The sequence below is a fragment of the Eucalyptus grandis genome, chromosome 3, assembly GCF_016545825.1.
Source record: "Eucalyptus grandis isolate ANBG69807.140 chromosome 3, ASM1654582v1, whole genome shotgun sequence".
NCBI classification, from domain to species: domain Eukaryota; kingdom Viridiplantae; phylum Streptophyta; class Magnoliopsida; order Myrtales; family Myrtaceae; genus Eucalyptus; species Eucalyptus grandis.
Window position 1 is genome coordinate 39,387,715 of NC_052614.1, and position 27,318 is coordinate 39,415,032.

Genomic DNA, 27,318 nt, shown 5'->3' on the forward strand with positions numbered 1-27,318 from the left:
TTAGGTACCAAAATTGCACTAATATAAATATTAAGATAACCCAAATTCTTTGGTTCTGTGGAAATCAAGGGAATACTTTCAATTCTTGATTGGGCAATGTAGCCGGCCCCCAAAAAAGAGGCTAGTAGTGACTCTTAATTAGTTGTTTAACGAACATTAAAATGAATCCTTATCATGTAAGGTATGGGTTTGGGAGACTCTGTATTCTTTAGCATTTCCCTACCCGTGATCCCTAGATTATCTCTTTAAACGGTTATTCTCCCGAAAAAGAGTGTTAATTGCCTCCATGATTTTGTTATAGTAGTGACCAGCGATTGGTTATTGATAACTACCTCACAATTGTACAGCTCCTTTGTTCTGTCTTTGATATCCCTTTGTCTAATATTCAAATGGCAATTGTTCCCTCCAAGGGTGCACGCCCATTTCTTCCCAATTCAAATTGTTTTGTCTTGTAACCATGCCTCTACGTCTCTTTGTTGATTTCTCGTGCCGTTAAAGATCTTTAGATGGCACTTTGCTATTTGTATCATTGTCGACATTCATATCGATGGTTTATCGACATCTCGTCCCCGGGTGTTGATAACTAAGTATATACCACATCACCGTCGGCTGTCACATATCGTCTTTTATGGTCATTGACAGGACGCCATGCATGTGGCAATGTTTCCCATGTGATTGTGTATGCTCACATGCCAAACATGTGCTTATCGATGACCCAACCATATTTAGGTGTAAACATTTCTGGAATTTTCTCGTGATAGCCAGGGGAGCGATCTTGCCTGGAACTCTTTGTTGTCAAGGTAAAGCTCGAAGCACTATATTATCCCGCAAATAAGACTTGGGTTTGAAATTGATACTGATATTTGCACGAATTAAACCCTCCCTGGATGTCTCTGGACAGAAATGTTGCATTAGTATCTCATATAGAATCGTTTTCCCAAGATGCCCAGTGTGGGTTCGTCGAAATGCATAAGTCAGATCCACGATCGTTAACTAGCGCTATTGATCGTTTGAGAAGCAAACCTGTCATATTTTAGATTTTTTTTTTTTGGTTCAAAATACTGATCGCTTGATGTATTTGTCGGTTTTGTTCCTTGTAAACCGAGAATCTCCTTCACTTGTCTTCGATTTGATTTTACCATATTTGAGCACTTTACTAAACATCTGTTTCTGCAATCGCATGCATTCTAAGTGGCTCAATGACGATGGACGGTGGTTCCGGACGAGAAATATGATCTTCAAATCACATACGCACGACAGCTTTCTGGTAAATTCCATGTTAGCCGCATCCCAGCTCTTGCATTCGCATCCTGTGCGTATTTTAGTAATGCCTGGCTTGTGTTTGTTGAACCTTTGATGGCTAATGGCAGGGGAGGTAAGGGTTAACGTCGGTGGCCGTGGGATGGTGGTCGGAGGTGAAGGGCCAGCATGGCCGAGGATGAAATCCGTCTGGGGTTGTCCTGCGTATACATACATAAATGAGCCTGGCATATCCATTATGATTGGCCATCTAAAGTGTTAGCATAAAACAGAAAATACATCATGAATTAGTCTTTCCAAAATCATACGTTGACAGATTTTTTTTGGCTATTCTGAGTTCTTTAATCTTACGAATATTCTAACAAATATATAATTCCTCTGTGTTTCTTAACATGAATAATAGAATATTAGTGTGTGCGAAGTATGAGTATGCCACAACTACATATCTTTACTTAGGATGAGGATTTCTTTCAACTTGTACCCAGGAAGTATTGTCTTCCCTACTTGTATCTTGAAATTTGATTGGATGACTCTCGGTAGGAGTGATACTGGACATTTGTACAGAGCAAGAGTCTATCGGAAAGGGTGCTTACTTTATTTCTTTGCTTTCTATTGGAAGCCAATTTCATTTAGCATGCACGATTGATTCCTGTAGAAAAGGTCCTGGCATGGTTCTGCTGCAATTTTTTTTCAAAAAGTGCATGATGCTGAACTTTAAGATGTTGAGGAATGGTTGGTGATGTATCAGTAAGTGTTTACTGCAATTTTGTCATTTGTGTGACGTTTCTTTCGTTGGCGGCTTTACTTTAAAAACGGGGATGGAATGTATCAGTTAGTGTTTAAGTCGAAGGTTGCACGTCGTGCATTTCATCTATAACTTGAATAAGCTCAATATATTGTAGCAAATGATTGGGTCTGTCAATTATTCCTTTTTCGGTAAGTCCATTATTCTTTCACAAAGCTTTTGGGATTAGTTTTTCTAATTTATTCTTTAATTAAGATATGGAAAGGCCATTATTCATTTGACGTTCCACTTTTATGGTCTTTAAACTTCTGGCTTTATCTCTTGTTAGGTACCTGAAAATTATTACTTGATGTACCTTTGCCAACTTCGTGGGAGCACATGGGGCACCGCAACAAGCGCCCGAGGTTGCTATGCATTAGCTTCTTCTTGAACTTCGTGGAGATGCCCGCATGGCACTTCTTTCCCTCGCCTCTTGGAATGAGCTGCGTGTTGTTATTTAGGACAATGCTATCTGATGATCTTTTCCTCTCTACACAAATTATGCAGGTTTCCTCCGTTGAAAGGAGAAGGATCCTGAAGTTTTGATGGCAAGGGACTAGAATCATGATGCGTGGGTCAAGCAACTTGCTCAGGCAGTTGAGAACAGGGACAAAGTGCTATTTGAGATGTCTTGCATTCTCACTGTAGGAGTAGAGTTTCAGGTTGTCTTTTAATATGGAAGAAGCCTGTGCCAGTCTTGAGGCAGGTTCCGCCAATGGAGCTCAGATTGTCTTCACCACCCTTTCAAGCAGTGATAGAAAGTCATTCTCTCACGTTTCTCATGGTTTCGACTTGATAATCATTGATGAGGCAGTCCAGGCCAATGAGGAGGCAGTTCTTCCTTCCTTTTCTGCTGGTGCTGCTCTGTGTTTCTAGTTGGGGATCCACAGCAGCTTCCTACCACTGTTATTGGCAAAGTAGCTGGGACTTTGCTATAGGAGATCTTTTGTGAGATTTCAAAGGGCTAGATACGCAACAATGTTGTTGTCTATTCAGTATAGGATCCATCCATAAATCCGTGATGTCCCTTCCAGATACCTTTGCCAAGGACTTTTAATCAATTATGAGACTGGTGTAGTTACCTGATAATATATTACAGGATCTATTGCTATAATACCTATGGGCGGGAATCCTAGGGAGGTGGTTCTGTCTCTTACCACACAAAGCACAAGTTTTGTCTCGTTACATATGACCATTTGTAGAAAACTCTTAAATCTATGGGCGTGGGGAAGATTTCAGTGGGATGTCATTATAATGTCGTATGCTTGTGCGTTGAGTCATGGAGTTAGCTTTGTTGTAGATATTTGTCGAATGAAAGTTGATGCAACTTGTGCTGGGAGAGCTCTAAGAGAATGGTTTCATCTGTCTTGTTATATGCCTCTCTCTTCTTGGCTTACTCCCTATCTTTTTCACTTGCCACTTGCAAGGATAGATTTTGATTGTTTTTGCATCTTTTTTTCTTTATAGGTAATGGGAAACGCTTTATCTTTGATTTGTCTGATGACTAGGCTAGAAGTTCATTGCAAGTAATATATTCTTCGAATTTTCCTCTTGTTCTTCTCCAAACAATGGAGTGAGCCAAATTTTCTAATTGAATGAGGAACAAGCGATTCTGTTCCACGAAGCCACGCCCACGCCCTCAGTTTTCTGCCACGAAGACAGCTTGCTGCTATTTCCTGCAGCTTCACTCACCGAACCATCTCTCTCTCTTCATCCAACGATCCACCGAGCTACCTGCTGCCATCCACCGAGTTCTGTCTCCATTGTTTCTGCCGTGTGGGATTCAACCGACCGAAGCCACACCCTGCCGAAACTTCTTGAAGCTACCACCGTCTCAGCTTCTTCGACAACCAGCTTCCACTGAGCTCCATCATCCACCGAAGACCCCTCCATCTTGCTGCCACGCCATTCACCAGCTCAACCTCTTCTCCAACAAAGCTTCCGTTGACCACAACAGCCCGCGCCGCACGCCTGCAGCAACCGAAGAAGCCCCCACGTCGTTCTCTCCCACCAGCGATTCTGCTCCACCACCGATCTTCACACGGCTTGTCACGCCACTTCACGAGTCAACATGCAGCAAAAAATTCTTCCATCGGTGACCGAAGCCCAGCTGCGCAAGCCACGAAGACCTGCAGCCACGCCAGCTTCCCCACCAAATTTCTTCCTCCACGCGGCCACGTCCAGCGACGATCGAAGACCCGAGTGAAGCGGCATCACCGTCCACCGAAGCTCTTCGTTTTTCTTTCTGTTCCACCCGCGTGTCTCCTCTGCCATGCGGGAGTCAACAAACCGGCCAAAGTCTCTCCAAGTGTTGACTCCACCCACACAGCCAGCGTCCATTTTCCTTCTGTCTCGTGTTGCCCCGTCCAGCACCGAGTGAAGCCTCCTGCCGAGCCTTCTTCTTTTGCCACGAGAGCCACCCACCACCGAAGCTTCTCTCCACTATCTTTCTCTTTTACTCGGCCAAGATGACCCAGCAGCGACAGGCTTTGCTGCTTGTTCGGTCAACAAACGGTAGAGCTCTCCTCTTTGTTGACCCCCTCATCCACGCGTCCAGGCCAGCGTCTTCTCTTGGTCTCGTGTTTAGTCCACGTGTCCAGCGAAGTCTGCAGCAGCTTCAACCCGCTCCATCTTCAGCTGCCAGCAAATCTCGAAGACCTGCAGCTCCGTTTCTGCTTCGGTCTTGCTGCGCCAACGTCGATCGAAGCCCAAGCTGCTGCCGTTCGTCCGGCCCACCTTCTTTGCAGCGAGCAGCCCAGCGAGTCAATCTATTCGGCCACGATTTGCCAGAGTTTCGGCCCAACTTGTAAAGTGCAGCCCGCGTGATTGTCATCTTCAAGTCCAGCGACCATTTGAAGCCCACTTGAAGCCCGGCCCAGTTCAGTGTTTCCAGCAGCCATTTCCAGCCCATATTCAGCTTGGTCCATTTAAGTTACAGCCCACTGTCAGTCTTGAAGTTCAACCCAACGTTGACCCAAGAAGTCAGCAGTCCAAGCCCGCGATTTTGAGGCCCAAGCCCGTGTGGTCAAGCCCAGTTCAGCAGACCCAAGTCCAAGTTTAAGTCCAGAGAATTTCTGCAGGCTTGCAAAGTCTCTTGGCCCGGCTCGAGTGTGCATCGACACCGCCAAAATTTTGGAATTCGGCCGCCGTCGCGTTGTCGTCACGGTATCCCGGTCCTCGCTTTTATTCAAGTGAGTCTTACTCACTAATGCTTTCTTAGTTTGCTAATTATGCGTAAGGGTTGTTTAGATTTATTTAATTAGGAATTAGGTGGTTAGTTATATTAAATTAAAAACTCAATTATTCAATTACGCATGTTAGGTGGTTAAATTAAATTAAAAGAGGCCTAGAAAAATTATTCTATTTATCTAGAAGGGTCTAGGAATTTTTGGGTCCGTATTGGTATTTAATTTAATGATTTTTTCCTAGGTTAGTATTTTTAATTTTCGAAATTAATTATTTTATTTTTTTAAGGAAATTCAACCGGGATGGTCGGTGACTGGAATTTCGTGCTGATTGTCGTAGTGCAGTCCATTTATTTAATTGAGCTTTATTTTGTGCTAAATTGATTTATTAGTGATTTTAGGATTTATTCCTAAATTGATAATATTTGGTTATTAATTCAAAAATAATTGGGCATCGGTTGGCAATGCCAAAAATGTTTTGGTAGACTAGAGAAAATGGTGGGATTTATAGAAATGAAACTATTTTATTTTGGCTAAGGCAGATCGTGTACCCACACACGATATTTTATCGAGTATCTTTGATACCAACAAATTAGGCTAAGATATTATGAAATTGAGAATTTAATTGCGATGTGCAATATCGTTGGTCGCGGTTGAAAGGGTCGGGTGGGACCATAAAGCCATTGAATCTTGAAATGGTTGCGTGGGACCATAAAACTATTGAATTTTGAAAGAGTTGGGTGGGACCATAAAGCCATTGAATCTTGGAAGGGTCGGGTGGGACCGTAAAGCCACTAAATCTAAAACAGTTGCATGGTGGGGCCGTGGTTACCACTTATAGATAAGTTGTGTCCTAAGGACCGTGATTTATAATTGGGAATTGAGTTGGAATAGTTGAAATGACCAGAAATTGTCTGTTTGATATGTAATCGACTAGGTCGATTGATCATTACTTTGATTTGATTTTGTGAATTGATTGATTGAATGGGAATGATTGGTGAGTGGTCTTGTTTACTTGTAATCGACTAGGTCGATTGATCAAAATGTCGATCTTTGATGTGATTGCTAGGGTGCCTATTGAATTGTGCTAATATGCAAGTAGAATTTGAGGCCAAGGTAAGTCATCCGATTCATGTTGTGCATTGGCAGCCCTTATGTGTATTGGTTTACTAATCGGGTCTTAAGGGGTAGAACTTGCTAAGATATCGTCTCATTGGTTATTGAATAACCATTTCAAGTCCCTAAATATAGTAGACTTGGATTTTGAAGATCTCGAAAGTTTGGTGCAGCCTGCTGAAGGCTCTAGTTGGAGTGTGGAGGATGATGAAGATAAGGATGGGGACCCATAGCTTGTAGAACCCCACTTCTACTTGTAGACCTTGTTTTTAAACTGGCTTATAGTGAATTGAACTTATTAGTTCACCTTGTATATAAGAGTGAAGGTTTTTAAGAGTTTGAAATTTGGTCCTACTGATCTATCCCAATATTTTATTGTCTGGGGATTTTTAATTGCTTTCGCATGTGCATATTAAAAGAAATGGGTCGGCGATACGTCCTGGGAAATCGCTAATTTTTTAATCAACCAAGGAAAGGAATTGGCACGTGCCCGAGGATCGGGGCATGACATTTGCTATGCCTAATCACTTCTTCAATCAAGTCCCTTTGTAGTCCAAATCAAGTAAATCGAATATCTCCATTACTGCTGTCAAGAATGTGACATGGAAATAGTATCGCTATAAGATGAACAACCCACCGGGGACAATCACATGGGAAGGAAGAAAGCATGGAAAACAAAAACAAGGAAAAGAGTCGCATGTGCTTGATTTGAGAAGAGACTTCATTAGAAAAATTTATCTCATTAGTTGCACAAGCTCAAATTAACCCAATTAAGTGTGAGGAACTTGATTAAGCGAGGCCTACACCCATTGGCATTAGTTCATCCGAAGTTCCCTAGCCTTATGCATGAATTTTTAAATAAGCCATCTATGCAAGTGCAACAAATTGATCAAACAAATTGAAGGTTTAAGGATCTAGTTGGAAAATATAAGGAAATTCACAGACCTAAGGTGGAGTTTAACCGTAGCAAGTAAAGAGGGATTTACCTTGAACATGGCAGGAATATTCACAGATTGTAATTCATCTAATAAATCGATATTAAAAGCTAGCACAAATGTTTTATCTCGGATGACGCCGATTATCAAGGATGGCGACAAAAGCAAAAGAACAAAGAAAGAAAAAAGGCTTTGCTTCTTTGATTTTCGTGTGCTCATGTTCTCCATCTCCTTACCTTATTTACAAGATAAGACTTGACCTATCCCGAAGTGGCCGGCAACACGAACGTGTTTTGGATGCTGAAGGGATGATACTAATTGTGACACATCATTCGCTGAAGAAGAAAATAATGGCGCGTTTGGTCACGATCCTATTCCCGGAAATAAATTTTAATTAGAAATGATTTTTTTTTTAATTATGTTTCCAAGAACTGATTTTGAGTAAAAGAACACCTTTAATAATTGTACAAAAGTTCTAATTCTAGAATAGAATTGCATTTGATACCGTACTCATTAATTATATTCGAAATCAATTTCTTTTAATTTTTAAATAATTTTAAATAATTTTTATAATTTTTCCTTTTTTTTTTTTTTCTTTTCTTTTTTTTTTTTTTCTCCTATTGTTCTTCTTCTTCATGTTAGACCCCCAACTTCGAGTACATGCACATCCCTCCGTGGTTGATATAATTTTGCAACATCTTAGGAACTGTTGCTGACCTGTTCATTTTATCAAGCATGCGAAAGCATAATCATAACTCCAAACAACTCACAAATGGAATAGCAAACATCGGGTTATATATTTTTACAAACTGCATATGTTTTACAAACCACACATATTTCTATTGTAGCATTATATACATAAGAGTTTAACATAACATGGTGTTTTTCAAAATGAAGAGCTTCTAGGCTAATTATGCTTCGAGCTCCTCGTCCATAGGCCAAGTCTCTCTACCTACGACCTTGCCAGACTCTTCAATAGATTAGGGTGAATGGTCACTCACTATCCAGATCAGAAGGCAGACCCATCAACATCTGGCAGAGGCTACTGAGGCACCCATACTCTATTGCCTGCAGTCCTTTACTTCTTGCATATCCACCATTTACCTAGGAACTTGTAAAATTTTAGCCCACTATGAGGTGAGATCACATCTTAGCAAGTTCAATCCTTAAATCTCGATTAGGAGAATGGTACACTCTACATGCAACCTAATCACGTTTCTCACAACCCTTTTCAATAACATTGCTCTGCACATTAGTCTTAATCAAATTGAGTCATACATAATTGTATCAAGATTAGGCAACATAATAATATTTTCACAAATAAATGCTCAAGAATGTACACATTGATATAATCATACGGGCCCCCAATTAGTAGACTAAACTGTGATGGTATGTCCCAATATATACCATACAATTCCGTTTTTTAATTAGGTCCCTCAATCTTCGAGCATTCATGCGTTTCACAATTTCCATTCGTTGATTATGGCCAACCTCACAGATAACAGTCTTTTGGCATAACCGGGCTTCGCCCCGCACCGTCGAGCGCGGCAACATCTAGACGACATTTCGATTATGAGCATCGGTCTAGCATCCACTGCGACCGGCATCCGTCGACTTGGGGCATTCCCGAAGGAGTATCGTTCAGCCCCAAAAGCTCGTGATGGCATGTCATATCATGTATGCATTCACTCAATGCCATGATTCAATGCTCAATTGCACATTTCATTCACAATATCAATTAAACAAATTTCCAGCAAGAAACACCTCAAAACAGTTATAAACTTTTATTGACTAGAATTGACAAAAACTGCCCAATTGCGCACTTTCGGGTTCAAGATCATAAACCAATTTATATAAGTTCAAAAAAATTTCAAACATGAATACGTGCTAAATAAAACGTAAAGAAACATTTTTCATGAAATACCGAGGCCCAGATCCTTCTAGATTTGGCCCAATAATTCACTCAATCCAGTACTAAAATCGGGTCCATTTCCAAATGATCTGTTTTTCAAAACTAGCTTAGTTCAGGGTCCGAAACAAATTTGTATGGTCCGAAATTCGAGTATGTTAAACTAGAAAACATAATGAACAACTTTTGTGAAGAACCTATTTTTAAAATCGGATCCGAATGGTTAGTAATAACTCATAGAATCTTTATAGGTCGCAAATTCCAGTGCAACTCGAGTCTCTGTTTAAAGGAAACGAAACCAAAATCATTTTCCTTTAAATCCCCAAAAATCTTGAGAAAAAATATGTTATACTTGAAGATGTGTAAACATTTCTTCAAAATGAATCCACTTCAAAATCACCACACATGTTAGTCTACCAAAAATAATAAATCGTACACGTCCAAAAAACAGTTTTAAGGAACAACCCCTGTCTTTGGCCAACTTGTCCCCTACGGTTCTTATTTTGTCATTTAAACTAAAACTAAGCCCCTCTATAGTTACTCTAACCTTTCTAAATTAACACTCAACCATATTTAATCTCATCTAAACCTTTCCTAACTTATTTCAACCCCTAAACAGAGGTACTCGACCCCTAATCCAATTTTAGGAAAACAACTCACCTATTTAAAACTAAAGGCGGCTCTTGCTAATGATTGGACAGCAACACAAAGCCAGGTCTTGGGTCATTTGGTGAAGGGGTTGAGCCGAACCAGCAGAGATGTGTGCTACGGTATGATTGCAACAGCAACACACAAAACTACAAAATTTTCGGTAGAGAAAAACAAATGTGGTGCTTGGTCGGCTAAGTTGATCTCCTCTTGGTGAAGGGGTTCTGTCGTCACTTGAATATCTTGTTAGGGATTCAAGAAAGATAAACGAAAAATATCTTAAATTTTATTTTCAAGTGATTTTTTTTTTGTTTAACTCAATCGAATTTATCTAATTAAGAACTAAAGAAATGATATGATTTATGTAATTTAACAAAACTCATCAACGAAGAATAAAATATATTTCTTTGAATGATTTTTTTTTATTAAAAGACATTTTGTTCAATTCAACCACATATACTTAATTAAGAGTGGAAAAATTGGTATAGTTTAGCCAATTTCTATGTCGGAATGAGCATCACATAGTTTTGCACTTAAATTTAGATTGATTTTAAAACAAATTGGGCACGAGAGGAACTCGAAAGTTGTAATTTTTTTAGTTTGATGTTTCATAGGTTTTGCTTGTAACCTTACAAGTCAAATAGAATCAAATCAACGGAGAAGTAGAAATGGTCTCAAGTTTAAAGTAAGTCATTAAGATTAATTGAAAATATCATTTGAATGTGACAGTGAAGAAAGAAATCCGCTTTCTTTAGACTATAAAATGTATGTTTGACAACTTACAAACTAGTTTGTATTGCTGTTGAATAGAAGTACTTCAAAAAGGCGGTGCCATGAAAACCTTATATCCTATTCACTTGAAAGGAAATGTATTAGTAACACAACAATACTGCCTAACACTGGGGGTCGTTGCGTGCATATCAATAAAAAACTGGATAGCATTACTTAGGAGTCAATGGAATAGAAATTGAATATTCACGGACCAACCCTTGGACCTTATAACTAGAAATTTGTGGTCGACTGCTCCAACCACTATGGTGATGTGATAGTTCTGCGACCTATGTGCCCGAATCCAGTCCTTCGAATATGGAAAGAAGCAGTCAAGACTGTCAAAATCGAGAATTCCACGGTAAGAGGTTGGTGTGTATGTGTTCATAATAGGTCCAACACAAATTCAACCTGGTTTGTATTATAAGAATTGTGATGTGCACCTATGGGATCTACCATGCTTGAAAGTTCAAAGTAAAGCCTTTCAACAAAAATCTCAAGTAGATAGCCGATCGAAATAGCATGAGTCTGAGCAGCGTAGCTGACGCTATCATCCATTATTATGGCCCATGACTTGGAAAGGGGACCAGAAGCCACACTGGCGACATGTATTCCTTCCTCGCGTCCCTTTTGAATGTGTAAGGGCAGGTCGACATCATTCGAATTAGAAAAATACCTGCAAGAAACAGGAAGATTACGAATAAACTTAAAGTTACCACAGAAAAAATAATTGAATATGAAATTCAAGTCCTCATCTTTGCTTCATTGGTGGATGCACATGGTAAACACCCGTCCATGGTTTTAATTTCAACCCTATTCGTGTTCTCTTTGATGGCTCATCGTCATCCTTTAACTGCGCAATTAGAGGATGAGCGCGAATCAAAAATTTCATCAACATCTATTGCTTTTCATAGAAAATAGATACTACCTCCTGAGTAACATCTCTGTGCACGGGCCAAACGTACATATTTTGACCAGTGATCCCATGGAAGAGAGATGTATTCAGCGTAGTATGGTTCTTCCTAGAATTTCCGATCAAGCACGAACGTAGTGAATTGCAGGTAAGGCTCAAGACAAGCATCACACGGCATGTCTAGAGGAGTGGCCATCTTTCGCTTGCGAACAAGGTAAGACTGATCCTCTCCCTGAAAGACTGATGATCAAAAGATCGATACAGGGGTTTAGTGCAAGAAATCTTCTCTAGGTATAGGGATGAAACCTGATGTCTTGGCCTAGGCAAACAAGTGCTGACAAGATACATGAGGACATATTGCTCTAGGTCATTCCTCCTCTTATTTGTTCTACCAAGTTGAGTGTGAACACTTGCAAATCGAATTGTTCCTCTGTAACAAATCCTTTAGTTGGGTGCATGGAAAAGTAATTACAGAGTCTGGATGAATGCACAGTGGCATCTGCAGCAGCAGATGAAAGATTAATGTTTTGGCAAGTGTTTGGGATACCATAAGTGGCTAAGCCCACACCCAAAACCTCTTCTGAGCCATTTGCCCTTTGGCACGGTATCCGTTGAACTCAACAGATTAACTGGTGCTCATCATTTTACTGCTTCTGCCTAGAATTTTTTCAGCCTATTTGCTTAACCAACATTGGATTTGGAGCTGCAAGTTGATATTCAGACGGGAGATTGTCGCGTAAGTGTAGTTGCAAACTGATTGGCCATGAATTTTCAATTTCAAAAGTGCTCTTCTTTCTCCATCTAATGTCTTTCTCTTGTTTGGGTTGGTTAGAGATCTTGAGGTATGCGTCGATGATTATAGTAAATCTTTCAAAGAAGGAACTGGATACATCGGCTGTTGGATGAGTTCATGGTGTTCGTCTCTTGTCACTGATTCTTCATTGTGAGACATAGACATATTTAGAGCTTGACGTTTGATCATCATAAGCCTCAAATGCCCTCTATTGCCGGTATCAGCCTCTATTACCTGTTGAGATGGTGGAGACATCGTCAGAGCTTCGTTATGAGGGGGGTACTTCTAGAAATGATTCTGTCATTATTGTCTATTAGTGACTGTAATGTGGTTTCTCTAATTTTCTTCTAGTTATGTTCCTCATTTAAATAGGGGGATCACCTAATGGGCGAGGAAGAGGTCGCGGAGATAGAGGAAGACTGAGATCTAGAGGTATTGCATTCACAAAGCTGAACAATTTTTTAGATTGCATGGAAGGGAGTGTTTTAGATATGGGATCTTGCATCTTGGTTAAGTAAATTGTTTTCATTCTCGATTGTAATTGCACCAAAATGTTAATGTACTTCTTTGAGGAATATGCATATGGCAATACCCTTGCTGCTGCATTTGCAATCCTTCGTATGTTTGCTTGCTAGTAACAGCTTATAATATTGCTTGTTTCAGGGAATGGTTTTGTGAATTCTGAGTATGACGATAGAGGTTGGGACCACAACCAAGGTTATGCCAAAGGCTCGGTCAAGGAAAAGGACATGGTTTTCATGGCTGCGAACGGGGAGGATACAATGGACCTCATGCTGATCAAAGCCTAACAGAGGATACAACCAAGAAGCACTTGCTCAAAACTGCAGTACTCTTTTAATCATTCTTTTTCTCACGGACAGGTACGATTTGATACATCTTTCATTAATGATTAGGGTCTAGTTATGTGAGCCTAGGACGGAGCAAAGCAATATTGCTCTTTGATACCATAGTCAATGTGAACCCTTGGCTTTCTCCAATTAATCTAATCACTTCTTCTCTTGTATCTCTTCCTTCCTTCTATAGGATAAGTATAAATTAGTTTCTGAGAACTTCCAGGTTATCCAACTTGCACTGTAATTGGTGAAATGTGAACTTCAACCTCTTCTATAACATTTGTGGCTTGTGGCTTGTGGGTGCAAAATCATTATGTTTGAGAAATGCAAAAAATCCTCCTGGTCACAGGATGATACAATCTATACTACCCTTTTAGAAGGTAGATATGCAATTCTAGATGTCCCGCTATTTACATGACAAAGATAAATTGAACAACAAAAGGATTATAACAAGCTAAAGATATATGCTTTTGTCACGGGCCGATCGATCAGCTCTCGATCACTCATCGATTTACCCATGCGGCCTTAAGGTTCTACCCTTAACCAGCCTTGCACACTCGACTCACAAGACTCGTATGTAGAGAGAGAAGATTTGGTTTTTGTATTGCTTGTGAATAAGAATACAATGAGGGAGGAGACCCCTTTATATACAAGTACAAGGCAAACCATATCCGTAGATCTCCCTTAGATCTAACGGTGGAGATTGCACCTCCTCATCTACCAACTACCAGCATTAATTACACAACTACTAGCTACTCGCATTTATTGTCCCTTAGATCTAACGGTGGAGATTGCACCTCCTCATCTACCAACCACCAGCATTAATTACACAACTACTAGCTACTCGCATTTATAGCGTATGCGTACAAATACAGTATCGCCCGCCCCCAGGAGAATACTCTAAGTTTTTGGGGTATAAGCCGAGGATCTTTAATGTGTCACGCCCGTGTTCAAGAAACCTCTTGGATATGCTTTTTTTTTCGGGCCGTGACACTTTCATTAACCCACTCAGTTGGGCATGCTAAAATGTTAAAGCAATAGGAGATCATGCTAGGGGGATAAAACATCTCCATGTTTTAGAATGTCTCTCCTAAAAGCTATTTAGAATAAAACGTGGACATCAAGTATTAGCAGTTGATTTGTGGTAGAAGTCGTTAATCATCGAATAAACCAAACCTTCCGCTTCCAAATAACAGATGGCTTCCCTGTCATAGACCAAACAAGAGACTCAAAGCTAAACACAAATTAGGGGTGAGGCCGTGGGATTGTGCTGGTGTGTGTGTGTGTGTGTGTGTGTGTGTGTGTGTGTGAGAGAGAGAGAGAGAGAGAGAGAGAGAGAGAGAGAGAGATGATCTTATCCACTGGGAAAGACTCATTAATGAGAGAAATCGATGAGAGGTGTTTATAAAGCTCTCGGCGTTGCCCAAAATCAGGTTTTCTTTTGTGGCCAAGCTTCCTTATTTGTCTAACCGGAATTGTGGTGGTCGAGTATGATAAACGATGGGTGGTGAACGATGGATGCCGCAACCTACCCCTCAAGGTAGGAAGGGCCCTCTAGTGGATAGATTTATGGGTATTTAATTGTAAAACAATTTAAGCATGTGTTCCCATAATATAAAGCTTTAGAAGCATCGCCTAGTCGGTGAGCCGCACTCAGTCTATTAATTACAAATACAGATTCTCCCAAACCTCACATGATAATGATTCATTTTAATGTTCGTTAAACAACCTAACATGTTAATTAAGAGTCACCGCCAGCCTCTTTTTTGGGGGCCGGCTACATTGCCCAATCAAGAGTTGAAAACGTATGAACCAAAGAACTTGGGTTATCTTAATATTTATATTAATGCAATTTCGATACCTAACGGTTTGGCTGTTACCTAAAGTGATCATGCATTTGTTTTTATGTTTTCGTGCAAATTCATTTTGAGCATTGAAATGTGATCATATGTGGATGGTTCGTTCATGCAATTCTAAACTAGTCAACATAGTATGAAATAAACACGCATATAACTGAAAATATGTTGCGGGAAGGTAAACACTCAAGAAATTAAAGCACAAACTATTCTAAGTGCATGAAAAATAAAACCCGCAACTTGTCAGATATTATTACAAATTTGAATGAAAAACTCGAGAAATGGTCGAGAATGAATGGTACTTCACAAACGCTGGATTGGACATCGGGCATGCCACCACTTTCGAGTCTTTCGGTCTACTTCTTCACAGATCGTCTCGACATACTATACTAAGTATTCGACTTATGTAATACATATAATGCAGCCATACAAGTCCAAGCAAGTACAAACAAGAGCCAATAACTCAAGCAAATTTTGAACATGAAACACGAGCCTTGAAGTTGGCCTTTGGTTGTGCACACATATTGTCCCATCCTAGACCCTAAAATTGATTAAATTGTGATTAATATTCATTGGGCATCATTTGTGTTCGCAAACAGTGGTCAATTTCTATTAATCCCTAAATTTAAGGTCTAAATCTCCTTCTGGCGTTTCCCTTGTTCATGCATTGAACTTATGCATATATCTAACAATCACATACGTGAACAATCAAACATGCATTCAGATGAAAAATGGACTTGAATCTCAAACCATCAAACAAAGCTAGTTAATCATAAATAGGATCACTTATTCATTAATTGCAGGATTCATATCATTAGGTTTTGAAATTAATTGACCAGACAAACGATCATCAAATGAAGTGATTCAGGCATGCTTCGAAAGCTTAATACGTTTAGAGTAAATGTCTAGAAGGTCATTAAATCCAATTCTTTACCGTTTGACTCGAAAAATACGATTTGTCCCGAAGGGTCCAGAATTCGACCCGTTTCAGGTCCGAGTTTTGAAAAATTTGGAAAAAATATTGACCGGCTTTAAATTGGCGTGAAAATTTTTGAGTAGTTAGGGAAGGGAATCAATGACAAACTTTCAGTTTTTATATTTGACAAATTCATAAGAGAATATTTTGGAAAATCGGTCAGTGCCTAACTGTTATAACTGAATTAGTTTCAGTAGCAGCTCAAACCTTATCCGAATGTTTTGCAACTAAGCCCCTCAAAACTTGCAATATGGTGTTGAAATTTTTCATATTTGCATACAAGAGCCTCAGGAAAAACTGTAATGTTTTGGAAATTTGCAAAAAAGGATCTCAACTTCATCAAAATTACTAAACACGCCCGGTCGTTCTTGAGAAACAAGTTCCACAATCTGGGGGCAAATTGGTTATGATCCTTTGAATGACCAAACATGCATCGATTTCAATAAAATTGGTGTCAAATGAAAGCTTGAGATGTTAGCTTAAACTTTCGTGAAGAACTCATTTTGAAAATATGAGCACAAAATTTTATAAAAATTGAAGAACACATAAAGATCTGACTAGAAAACCGATTTTCAGAGGCAAGCACGAATGATTGAATGATGATCATACTGACCAAACGACCTTCATTTTTTTTTTTTTAATGAAACTTTAGGTTAACTAGATCTAGATGTGGCAAACAACTTTCATGGAGACATCATCCCGAAAATCTAATCACAAAAATCCAAAACAAAAAAAAAATCAAGAAATCACCGATGTACATAAGAAACCGAACAATCATGAAAAAACATATCAATTTTCCAAATCAGGCCTCAATGTTGCTGGGGGCATTTTGACACAGCAAATGAAGTCCATTTAAGGTACACAATATGTTGATTAGAAGTTTAGAACATCTTTTGCAAATCTCAAGCTCCTTCCTCGCTGGCCCTGGCGTCTCTCACTTTTTTCCTTCAAGAGCTCCTCTCTCATTCGCCCTTACACGCGCATTCTCACGTGAGTCGTCTTCAAAGATTGCGTGAGAAAGAAGATGGACTGGGCTTTTCCATGTCCTGTGGGCTTCACCCTGTATGGGTTTTGGTCTAATGGGCTGTGGCTTTAGCGCATATGGAATGGGCTAGTGCGGCAACAGCTTCGAGGGCCTCATTAATGCATAAGATGGACTAGAGCCTTCGGGCTTGCTGGGCTTGTGGATTTAGCGAAATTTAATTTTTTAATACTATTTTTGTACTTTTATAAGGATGAGCGCTTGAATTGTCGATAGAAATTTTCAAGTCTTTGAATTTCTCGCAAGCTTCATGTCTGGCTAGAATCGTTGACAAGAAAGAAGTCTACAAAACACTTTTTGAAAGCACCCAGACCGGATGGCTTCCAAGGGGTTTTCTTTCAACATCAATGGAATTTGATTAGCAACTCATTAACCAATTTTATTATTGATGCTTGGTTAGGAAATTGTAACTGGGCTGAGATTAAGAAAACACTCCAAGCGCTAATTCCGAAAGTGTAGCAATCGGAGACTACAAACAACTTTCAACCATTTAATTTGTGTAATGTCACCTATAGTATAAGATGCAAAGCTCAAAACCTTTGGGCAAAATCCCAGTGGAGTCCTTTGAAAATATTGCTGTAGCAAATTGTTGAAGTGGTGTATTATTAATTAGAAAATATTTTAAAATTATTTATTAAAAAAAATAGAACGTCTATTCAATCTTTTGTTCACTAGCTTGGCATTCTTTGCCATTGGCCCACGTGAAGGTAAATGCTTTGCTCTTTGAACCGATATGACTGGGAGCATACGTAAAAGTACGTAATCCTCCATGCTTGCCTTGCCATTCTTGTGCCGGCCATCACAGATGACAAAAGAATTTCATTAAAATCTCCCATACAGATCTAAGATAAGGTGTTCGAGTCTGCCAATAAATGGAATTCCATCCCAAACTCGGAGTCTTTCTTAGACAATTCCGAAAAAGTGACCGGTAGCCCGTGTCGATGAGACCAATGAATAATGGCAGCCCAATTTTTTTGTTTCCATTGGCAATGGTGGTTTGGGCCTTTTTCTCGACCTATAGAGGAATGCGGTATCTAGATTGTCTAAGGATTGGCTCGATCCCTATCAATTGCAGCATAAAAGAGGCTCGATCAATTGGTGAATTATCAGAACTAGCCACCCGAGTCCGCAACCGTAAGTCGATGAATTGTTTTTTGAAAAACAACATTGGAGTGTGATTATGCTAAGACGAAAGATATAAGGAAAAAGAGAAAGAAAGAAAGGAAGAAGGAATATCTCACAGCAAAAAAAAAAAAAAAAAAAAAAAACTTTATAAAGTTTGCAAGATATTAAGATCTCCAATATTTTTCTGTTTCATCAATATCCGGCCAAATTAATTACTTGCCATTTATAATTAAATTTATAATATGATTTGACAATTTTTTTTAAAAACTTTGATCCTCGTGACATTAGAGATAGCTTCTTCTTTTTTTCACAAAAATGATCATTTTAAATAAAATTCGGCACTCAAATAATCACTTTACATAAAATTTGGCACTCAAATAATTACTATTTATAATTTTTGGACGGCGTCATTTAAGGGTTATATCCTGATTAAGCACGTTAGTAAGTCACGTAGAACCGAGAAATTAATAAAATATAATCACGTCGGATTTTCAGAGACACAAATCATAATTAGTACCTAAATGATTTTTTTTTAAATGACACTAAAAATTTTGATAGTGATGTGAGTACCGTACCTGATTTTTGATATATCTAGCGTACTTACCCTCAACGTGAAAGGATTTTCATGATTAAAATAAGAAGCGAAAGTAATTGGAAATTGGAATATATTCCGGACGAGAAGCTTTGCTCGTACGACATGACGGCCGGCCTGAGGAATTGAATTTTCCAAGTCGGAAGGAATATCTCTTCAGCATCTCTCTCCATTCCCGGCTCCCTTCCCGGTCTCTCTCTCTCTCTCCTCGAACTCCGGCATCGAGCCCCGGCCGCGCGCGCAATGGCGAGGCGAGGGACCATCACCCACGTCGTCTTCGACATGGACGGCCTCCTGCTCGGTACTTCCGATCGAACCCTTTTGCGGGACTTCGTTTTTTTCTCCTCCAATGGGAGAGATCTGGATCCCCCCTCCAGTTATAATGGGGCGGAAGTTTTCGATGTGTTTCCATTGGGAAATGGGGTGCGTGTGTTTGTGTTGTATGGTGCTGTCTCTGGGTTGTTCGTAGAAAGTGGTAGCTCTGTTTGCGTAATTTATGCTCATTTAGCCTCCTGAAGTATGGGAGATTTGGCGGGTCGACCTTGAACTCACGAGTTTTCGCGATCTATCTCTGAAAGTTTTCGAATTGTGCTGGAGTGGCGCTTGGTTCTGTATAATTAAGTGCATGATTTGTTTGGTGAAGTGGGAATGGGAACAGAACCCTGTTTACACGGAATTGGCCTCGGAATGATTGTGGGTTATATAGTTCATTGTTTTGAGATGTAGGAATTTGGTGAAGGACTTTATCATAATGCTGAGAATGGAAAACATTTTAGAATCATTGTTGTGGTGAGTAATTTTATGCTTATTGTGGAGGTTTTGGTTAATAAGCTGAAGTTGCCGATTGAAAAGACCATTTCCCCTTATCAGAATGCTTTTACTCATGAAGAAAAATTATGGATGCTGTTGCAATGGCTAATGGGTGCTTGGACAGTGGGATTGACTCAAGTAGTTTAGGAATGATTTGCTGATCAAGCGTTATTTAAAAAAAAACGAAGAAGAAACTTTTGACTGTGTTAATTGGATCCTTTTACTATATCAGTGGGACAAAATGGCATTTAGGCTAAGTGGAAGAAGTTGATTGAAGTCTGCGTTTCTACTGTGAAATCCTCTGTCTCGGTGAATAAGCTTTCTTTGAGAGTATTCTTAGAGCAGTAGAGGGATGATGTACATGTTTTAATGCTGCAAAGAGTGAAGTAGGTTAGGTTCGACTCACATCTCTTATAAGCTAATGATGCACTAGCTTTTGCCATGTCATCAACATCAACCAGATGCTTGATGGAGATATACTGAGATTTGACATGCTTGCTCCTCTGTTCTGTAGCTAAGTCTGCTTGAAAATCGATGTAAACATATAAGACAGTCTTGCCGACACTTTGGGTTGTAAAGTTGGTTTGTGCCAATGAATAGTCTTCCTTTTGGTGTTTGTCCCCACCAATCTATTTGGAGAGGCAATTTAGAGAGCATGGAAAGGAAGCTAGCAATTAGAAGAAACATCCATTCCTCAATGGATAGAAGGTTTTTAGATTGGAAGTAGATCATCAAGCTTCCTTCATGTTTCCTTGTGCCATGTTCCTTCTTAATGGCATACAATCCGGATGTCATGGAAAGAAGTTTTTGTTGGGAGATGAAATCGGAGGCCATAAGTTTCATTCGATTAGTCAAAATGCTCCTTGCACTCCTCTCGAGAGAGGTGGACTGGGTATAAGAAGTCTTGGGACTGCTAATAAGGGCCTTTTGGGAAAACTCCAATAGAGATTTGCAGCAAATGGTGATGACTTGTGGAAAATCAATTGTAGTCTCAAAATGTGGACTGGATGTTGGTGGCTGGTGAACCCAAATAGGCCATGATCAGAGTCTTTGAAAACACATCTCGAAGGGGTGGGAAACTATTTTTCGTTAAGAATTGAACTAGGGAAGGAAGTTCCCTTTTTCACGATATTGGGTGGGTAAGCAACCTTTGAAAGTCTCTTTCCCAGAATTCCATTTGCTTCTGGTAAAGTTGCTCTTGTAAAACCCGTGGTGCGACAGGTGGATAATGACCTTCTGTTCTCAATTTGTACTAGGGAAGTTAAGAGGCTGAGAGTTGGGGTGGATCTCACTTTTTCGATCTGATAAAATTCCATGGACATAGAAAGAGGTTAACTCTTCGGAATGGAACTTCAACAAGAACCTCAATTTCCACTGCAAATGCATATTACAATGCTTTAGGAGAGGATTAACGCTGTTAATTTTGACGAAATAATCTGAAAGCTGCGTGGAGTGACTAAAATTGCTTTGTTTATGTGAACAATGATCTTGGAAAGAATACTTGTAATGGAGAATCTGATGAAAAGATGATTTTTTATAGCAAATTGCAGTTATATGTATCTTAAGTCAGGGTAACTGGTCGACCATCTTTTAGTACATTATGAACTGCACAAGTTAGTTGAAATTCAGAGATATCTTTGCTGGGCCATGGTCAGTAATCCCACATATCATAAAAAGGATTTTTTGCCTTGTTGACCCTCCAGTTTGAATGCAACATTCTGTAGGCTGTCCCTCACAGCATTATGTTGAAAATTTTGTTTGACAGTAATTGGAGAACATTTCGGGTTGAGGTGCAGCCAATTTAGATAATGAATGGAACATTGGCTATCTTTGAATCATTTCACATGTGATAATTTTTTTCCGTTTTTAATCTGTGTCATTGTTATCTCAATCCCATCCTTGCACATACTTCCTATAAACTGTTGTTAAGTGAACTATCTTATTTGTCAAAAATGAGAAAAAAGGATAAAAGATTAGAGTGGGAAAAATTGAGTTGAGTCTAGAGAGTGTTTTTATCTTGGATATATTCTCAAGTTTTGAAGATAAACAGTTAAAGTTTCAAAATCACATATATTATGATTGTCATTGATTGTTAACTATAAGTTAAGCATTAAGCATCTATTCGACACAAAATCATGAAGCCAGAACTCTCTACTAAAAAAGTCTTACTAATATTGGAAGTATGGGTTGGCACATGTAAGAACTGTTCGTCTTCAATATGTGCTGAAATTTTTTGTGAACTTCTTATCAAAATATGCAAGCATTGTCTATCTTATGAGCACGCTGTTCTCTTTCCATTCTAGTCTCTCCTGGTGTGGTTGAACTGAAAAAGGATGTTGAACTTGACATTTGTCAAAAACTGAAAGCCCTTTTGCATTGCTTGATGAATGAATTGCCATTTATGCTCCAAATGTTGTATCTGCTTGGATGATTGTCCTGCCCCTCTTTTTTTTTTTTTTTGAAGTAACTATGCACAAGGGCCATTAGTTTCCAGTTTCTTGGAAAAAGAGCAATAATTGAGGGGCATTCTGATGCTGTATGCTGCAGATACGGAGAAATTTTATACAGAAGTCCAGGAAACTATACTTGCAAGATATAATAAAACATTTGATTGGTCTCTCACGGCAAAAATGATGGGCAAGAAAGCAATTGAAGCTGCTCGAGTCTTTGTTGAAGAAACTGGAATCATTGATGTTCTCACTGCTGAGGACTTTCTTGTGGAAAGGGAAGAGATGTTAAAAACAATGTTTCCCACGAGTGAGCTAATGCCAGGTGGATCTCATTGCACCATCATGCTTTGAAACTTTTTATGTTTCTTCTTATAAGTTCTAATCTCACCCATGTAATACAGTTTTGTATAATTAATCTTGTACTCATTTTAGGGCTAGCCGCTTGATCAGACATCTTCATGCAAAAGAATCTGCTTGGCTACAGGGTAAGAATCTGATCAAATGATCTTCTTTCCTTTTTATGTGGGGATGGTGTCTGGTGAGAGAATAACAACAAACAAAAGCAGAAACAACAAACAGCTATACATATTTCTGGTATCTGTTGAGATTTGAGAGAACAAAGAAAATCACAAGTATTGTCTGAACATTCGACTTCTGGGTATCATGCATACACTCCTTTTACATTTCTTGGATGGCGACACTGTCAATCTGACATGTACTCCACAGCTCCCATAGGCACCATTTTGAACTGAAGACTCAAAGACACGGTGAGCTTTTTTCCTTGATGCATCATGTGGTGCTTGGTGATGACCCAGAAGTCAAACAAGGGAAGCCATCACCAGATATATTTCTGGCAGCAGCCAGGAGATTTGAGGTAATGGCTCTCTGATGGGTGCTATTTCGGTCAATCTTTTTCTGTTCACTGTTTGTCCAAATGATGCAACCGTTGAAGACTTAAATTGGTATGACATATTGTTCAATTTTGTGGATTAACAGGGTGGACCGGTTGATCCACTCAATGCGGTTGTGTTTGAAGATGCTCCTGCTGGAGTTAACGCAGCGAAAAATGCTGGGATGTAAGTGAACTTGTTGATAGTGTATATGCTTCTTGATAATTGTGGAAATTGTCGAACTGCATTGCATCTCATGCTTTAATTTTGAAAAGATCAAGTTTTAGATTACCATGAGGGCTTGGGCATGTTTGTTATTTTTTTAGTTTGCTTTATCGTTTTTCGTTAGAGTATTGTACAGTTTCACAGATGTTAGATGTTCCGGCATAGTTTAATACCTGGAACTATGTAATTTGAAAAGTAAGCAAAGCAGGCAGGCATGGCCCTGAATTACGATTTTTAAGAAAAAGTAACAGGTTTATTGTAAAACGGGAGCATTTTGGCTATTTCGGAGTTTCGTAGTAATCACTCAATAAAAAAGGAGGATTAGTTGAGTTAGGCCTAGATCTATGTATCCCATTCTAACTATGAATATGCAAGAGAGAGATAATGAGATTGTCCATGGGTTTAGTGAGTTGGAAATCTGAAGAAAGATAGAGAAAAAGCAAGAGGAGGAAAAACTGTGCAATTTAGAAAGCTGTGAATGAAAATCCTTACAGCACTTGCGTTTGCCAACAAAGTCATCAAGAAAGAAACTTTGGGAATTGTTTCTAAGTGGTACTATATATGAAAACTTCGTAGCAAAATTCAGATCTGTTATCCACTCAAAGTGCTCTACTCTGATTTGGCGGTGATGTGCAATCATTGTTAGTCTTTCTCAATCGTGAAAGCAGAAAAAAAGTTTCAACCGATAGCAAAGCACCATCATGAAAGTTCCCATAGTGTTTGAGTTCATAGGGGCATGACTGAAATGATATGCAGTCCATTCTTCCACACTACAGTTCAAAAAGTGGATTCCGTAGCTGGCTGATACACCTGAAGGCAGATTAGTGGATATGCTTGATTCAATAATAAGGTTGTTGTCAATTTTTAATAGTCAGATCATGTTCAGACTGGCTTCTTCTGTAGATTCTTCTTGCGGGGTAATGCTTGAAGTATGACAATTATAGATTCAAAATTTGGTTGAATTGTTGCATATTGTAGGAATTCCAATCTCCTTTCAAATTCAATGCAGTCAAATAGTTGAGGACATTGTATGCATTTGTACTTTTGAATGTGCATTTGCAACAACCATAACAACTAAAGGATCATCCTTGTAAAATTTTAATTTGGAACATCACATGTACTGATGGTAGAAGTTCCATGAAGTGGTTATTTCTATGCAACTGGATCGCTGAATGATATCTTTTTTTTTTTTTTCCTTATGAATTTCATCATTGTTGCCCCTGGTCTAGAATAATTAGCAGAGGGGTGATTTTAACTGCACTCAGGGATGAACAGTGGCATGCGGTAATATAGGGCTTAATCACATGAGTTAGGCTGTACAAGACATTTAATGGGGGCCTAAATTTGGGATTGCTGTCTAGGCTTAATCACAAAACCATTCCCTGAAACAAGCAATATTATAGGCTGTTACCAGCAAGCAAACATATGAAGGATTGCAGATGCAGCAGCAGGGGTATTGCCATATACATTAACATTTTGGTGCCATTACAACCGAGAATGAAAACAATTTACTTAACCATGATGCAAGATCCCATATCTAAAACACTCCCTTCCATGCGATCTAAAAAATTGTTCAGCTTTGTGAATGCAATACCTCTAGATCTCAGTCTTCCTCTACCACCGCGACCTCTTCCTTGCCCATTAGGTGATCCCCTATTTAAATGAGGAACATAACTGGAAGAAAATTAGAGAAACCACATTACAGTCACTAACAGACAATAATGACAGAATAATTTCTAGAAGTACCCCCTCATAACGAAGCTCTGACGATGTCTCCACCATTTCAACAGGCAATAGAGGCTGATACCTGCAATAGAGGGCATTTGAGGCTTATGATGATCGAACGTGAAGCTCTAAATATGTCTAACTCTCACAATGAAGAATCAGTGACAAGAGAAGAATCAGTGACAAGAGACGAACACCGTGAACTCATCCAACAGCCGATGTAACCAGTTCCTTCTTTGAAAGATTTACTATAATCATCGACGCATGCCTCAAGATCTCCAACCAACCCAAACAAGAGAAAGACATTAGATGGAGAAAGAAGAGCACTTTTAAAATTGAAAATTCATGGTCAGTCAGTTTGCAACTACACTTACGTGACAATCTCCCGTCTGAATATCAACTTGTAGCTCCAAATCCAATGTTGGTTAAGCAAATAGGCTGAAAAAATTCTGGGCAGAAGCAGTAAAATGATGAGCACTAGTCAATCTGTTGAGTTCAACGGATACCGTGCCAAAGGGCAAATGGCTCGGAAGAGGTTTTGGGTGTGGGCTTAGCCACTTCTGGTATCCCAAACACTTGCCAAAACATTAATCTTTCATCTGCTGCTACAGATGCCACCGTGCATTCATCCGGACCCTGCAAAACAAGTATATGACAACGAGAATCAGCAGAATGATCAATTCAACAAGCACAGAATGATCAATTCAACAAGCAAACTTCAAAAGTATTTACACTGAATTGCAGATGACTATGATAAGCATACAAAGTAGTACCTGTGCCAGGAACAGAACTCTAGATGTGTGTCCACTTAGCTCTGCCATCCTTCGCATAGAAGGATATTTCCAGAGAATGAGCTGGTTCTCAGCAGGCCCGTGAGAGCTTAGCAATTCCCTCTCCCTCTTGCTCCACAACAGTGCACACACCTGAGAACCGGTGTCCACTGAATTCAGACACGTGCCCGTGCATGTGTTCCAAAATTTAACACATCGGTCGCTCCCTCCCGAGGCCAGTAAATTCGCCTGAAATGGGCACCAAGCAAGGGCCTTCACGGTGGCTGTGTGGGCTTCAATCTTGTGAAGCCACTGAGCACCGGAATTCAAAAAGGCTCTGGATCTGTCCCACAAGTAAAGGAGATTGTCATTTCCTCCGCTAGCCAGCTGTTTTCCCGAGGGCGACCATTTCAGGCCACAGACTTCCTGGTGATGCCCCCTGTAGGTTCCAACAATGTGCGATCTGAGTCTCACATCATTGTTGATGACCATACAGTCCATGCCTCCTGTAGTGAGGACGTGATTGTTCCAGGCCAAGGAACCAACTCGGAGTCGATGGCCTCCTCTTAAAGTTCTCAGCTGCATGAGAGGGAACGAAAACAAAAAGCAAAAAGCACAACCTGAATAAGAACCCATCCTCTCAAACAAAAAGCAAAAAGCACATTAAAACAAGAAGCAACCAGCTTACCTGTCTTTGAGCAGAGAAATCCCAGAGCTGGACCTGAGAATTTTGTAAGCCAATGGCAATACTCTGACCATCAGGAGCCCAGCTCACGCTCGTGACAGGACCCTCCTCATTATTGAAGGTCACCAGTTCTGTAATAGAGCCATTGGAGGCATTCCACAAGTACACCGTTTGGGAAAGAGCGATCGCTACCACGTCGTTGGCACCCCAGTCCAGCAAGTTCAGATTATAATCATCCGATATGTTAGGAGCATCTAGCGTCCTCTGGCAGGTCTATCAATTGACAAACCAAAGAAAATATTTCAAAACACTAATTCTACGGTCTTTGAGAACACAAGCAAAACCAGTACATACTAATGTTCCGGGGAACAAATGCTAACTCGTCGGTCAAGTTTTATGTCATCAATAAAAGAAACAGCAATGGGCATGAATTTGAGGCTACCTTGGGTATGGATCGACAGGGCTTGATGAATTTAGACTGGTAAGCAGTGGGGGAGAGCCAGCTTTTTGGGATTAGCTCTACTGGGGGCGGTGGCTTGTTCTTGAAGGCCAGGATTCGACTTCGGTTCATGTCAAGTGCCTCTGCGAGAAGCTTCTGGTACGCCTCGCTCGATGCTGACATCACCACAGACTTCTCCTTCCACTTCTTCCACTTCTTCTGGTGATTATTAGGCAACGTTCAAAACAATGTTAACCTCAATAAGATGAACGTGGCGTTTCATTGCTTCCTTGGACGTCATTTGAACTTCTCTTTTTCCACAAGACAATTGATTTAGACTTTTTCTCCTAAAACTCCTCATCAAGTTCTAGTTGGATTTGATTTTTCTATATATAATATCTGGAAATATAAAAGGTAATCTGGAAGCCTTTCTATTATTAGAATGGTCTGTATTAAATTTTTGCTTCTGTACTCATCAATTCATTGCCTCATGCGCTAGTTGTCTGGAGGCGGAATTTTATTTTTTGTAATCTGATGTTCTCGATTTGGTTTAGGTTGTATCTTTTAT

The 27,318-nt window shown here is 39.7% G+C and overlaps 2 protein-coding genes and 1 long non-coding RNA gene across 3 annotated transcripts; 2 read left to right on the forward strand and 1 right to left on the reverse strand.

Moving 5' to 3' along the window:
* Positions 1-1,046: 1,046 nt before the first annotated feature.
* Positions 1,047-2,567, forward strand: LOC108958593. Its single transcript, XR_005549376.1, has 3 exons — positions 1,047-1,267; positions 1,371-2,409; positions 2,552-2,567. It is a non-coding gene; the product is annotated as an uncharacterized LOC108958593 (long non-coding RNA).
* A 16,276-nt stretch (positions 2,568-18,843) lies between these two features.
* On the forward strand, positions 18,844-24,291 carry LOC104437389 ((DL)-glycerol-3-phosphatase 1, mitochondrial-like). Its single transcript, XM_039309104.1, is given in 7 exon segments — positions 18,844-19,057; positions 22,114-22,338; positions 22,448-22,480; positions 22,483-22,501; positions 22,743-22,890; positions 23,013-23,092; positions 23,908-24,291. Coding segments are annotated over 7 exon segments (612 nt in total). The 5' UTR covers positions 18,844-18,999; the 3' UTR covers positions 23,957-24,291.
* A 307-nt stretch (positions 24,292-24,598) lies between these two features.
* On the reverse strand, positions 24,599-26,956 carry LOC104437388 (cell division cycle 20.1, cofactor of APC complex). The gene is made up of 5 exons (XM_039309103.1): positions 26,754-26,956; positions 26,315-26,584; positions 25,630-26,205; positions 25,054-25,492; positions 24,599-24,938 (listed from the first exon to the last, which is right to left on the reverse strand). The coding sequence occupies exons 1-4, from the start codon at positions 26,931-26,933 to the stop codon at positions 25,352-25,354; spliced, it is 1,167 nt and encodes a 388-aa protein (XP_039165037.1). The 5' UTR covers positions 26,934-26,956; the 3' UTR covers positions 24,599-24,938; positions 25,054-25,351.
* Positions 26,957-27,318: the final 362 nt, after the last annotated feature.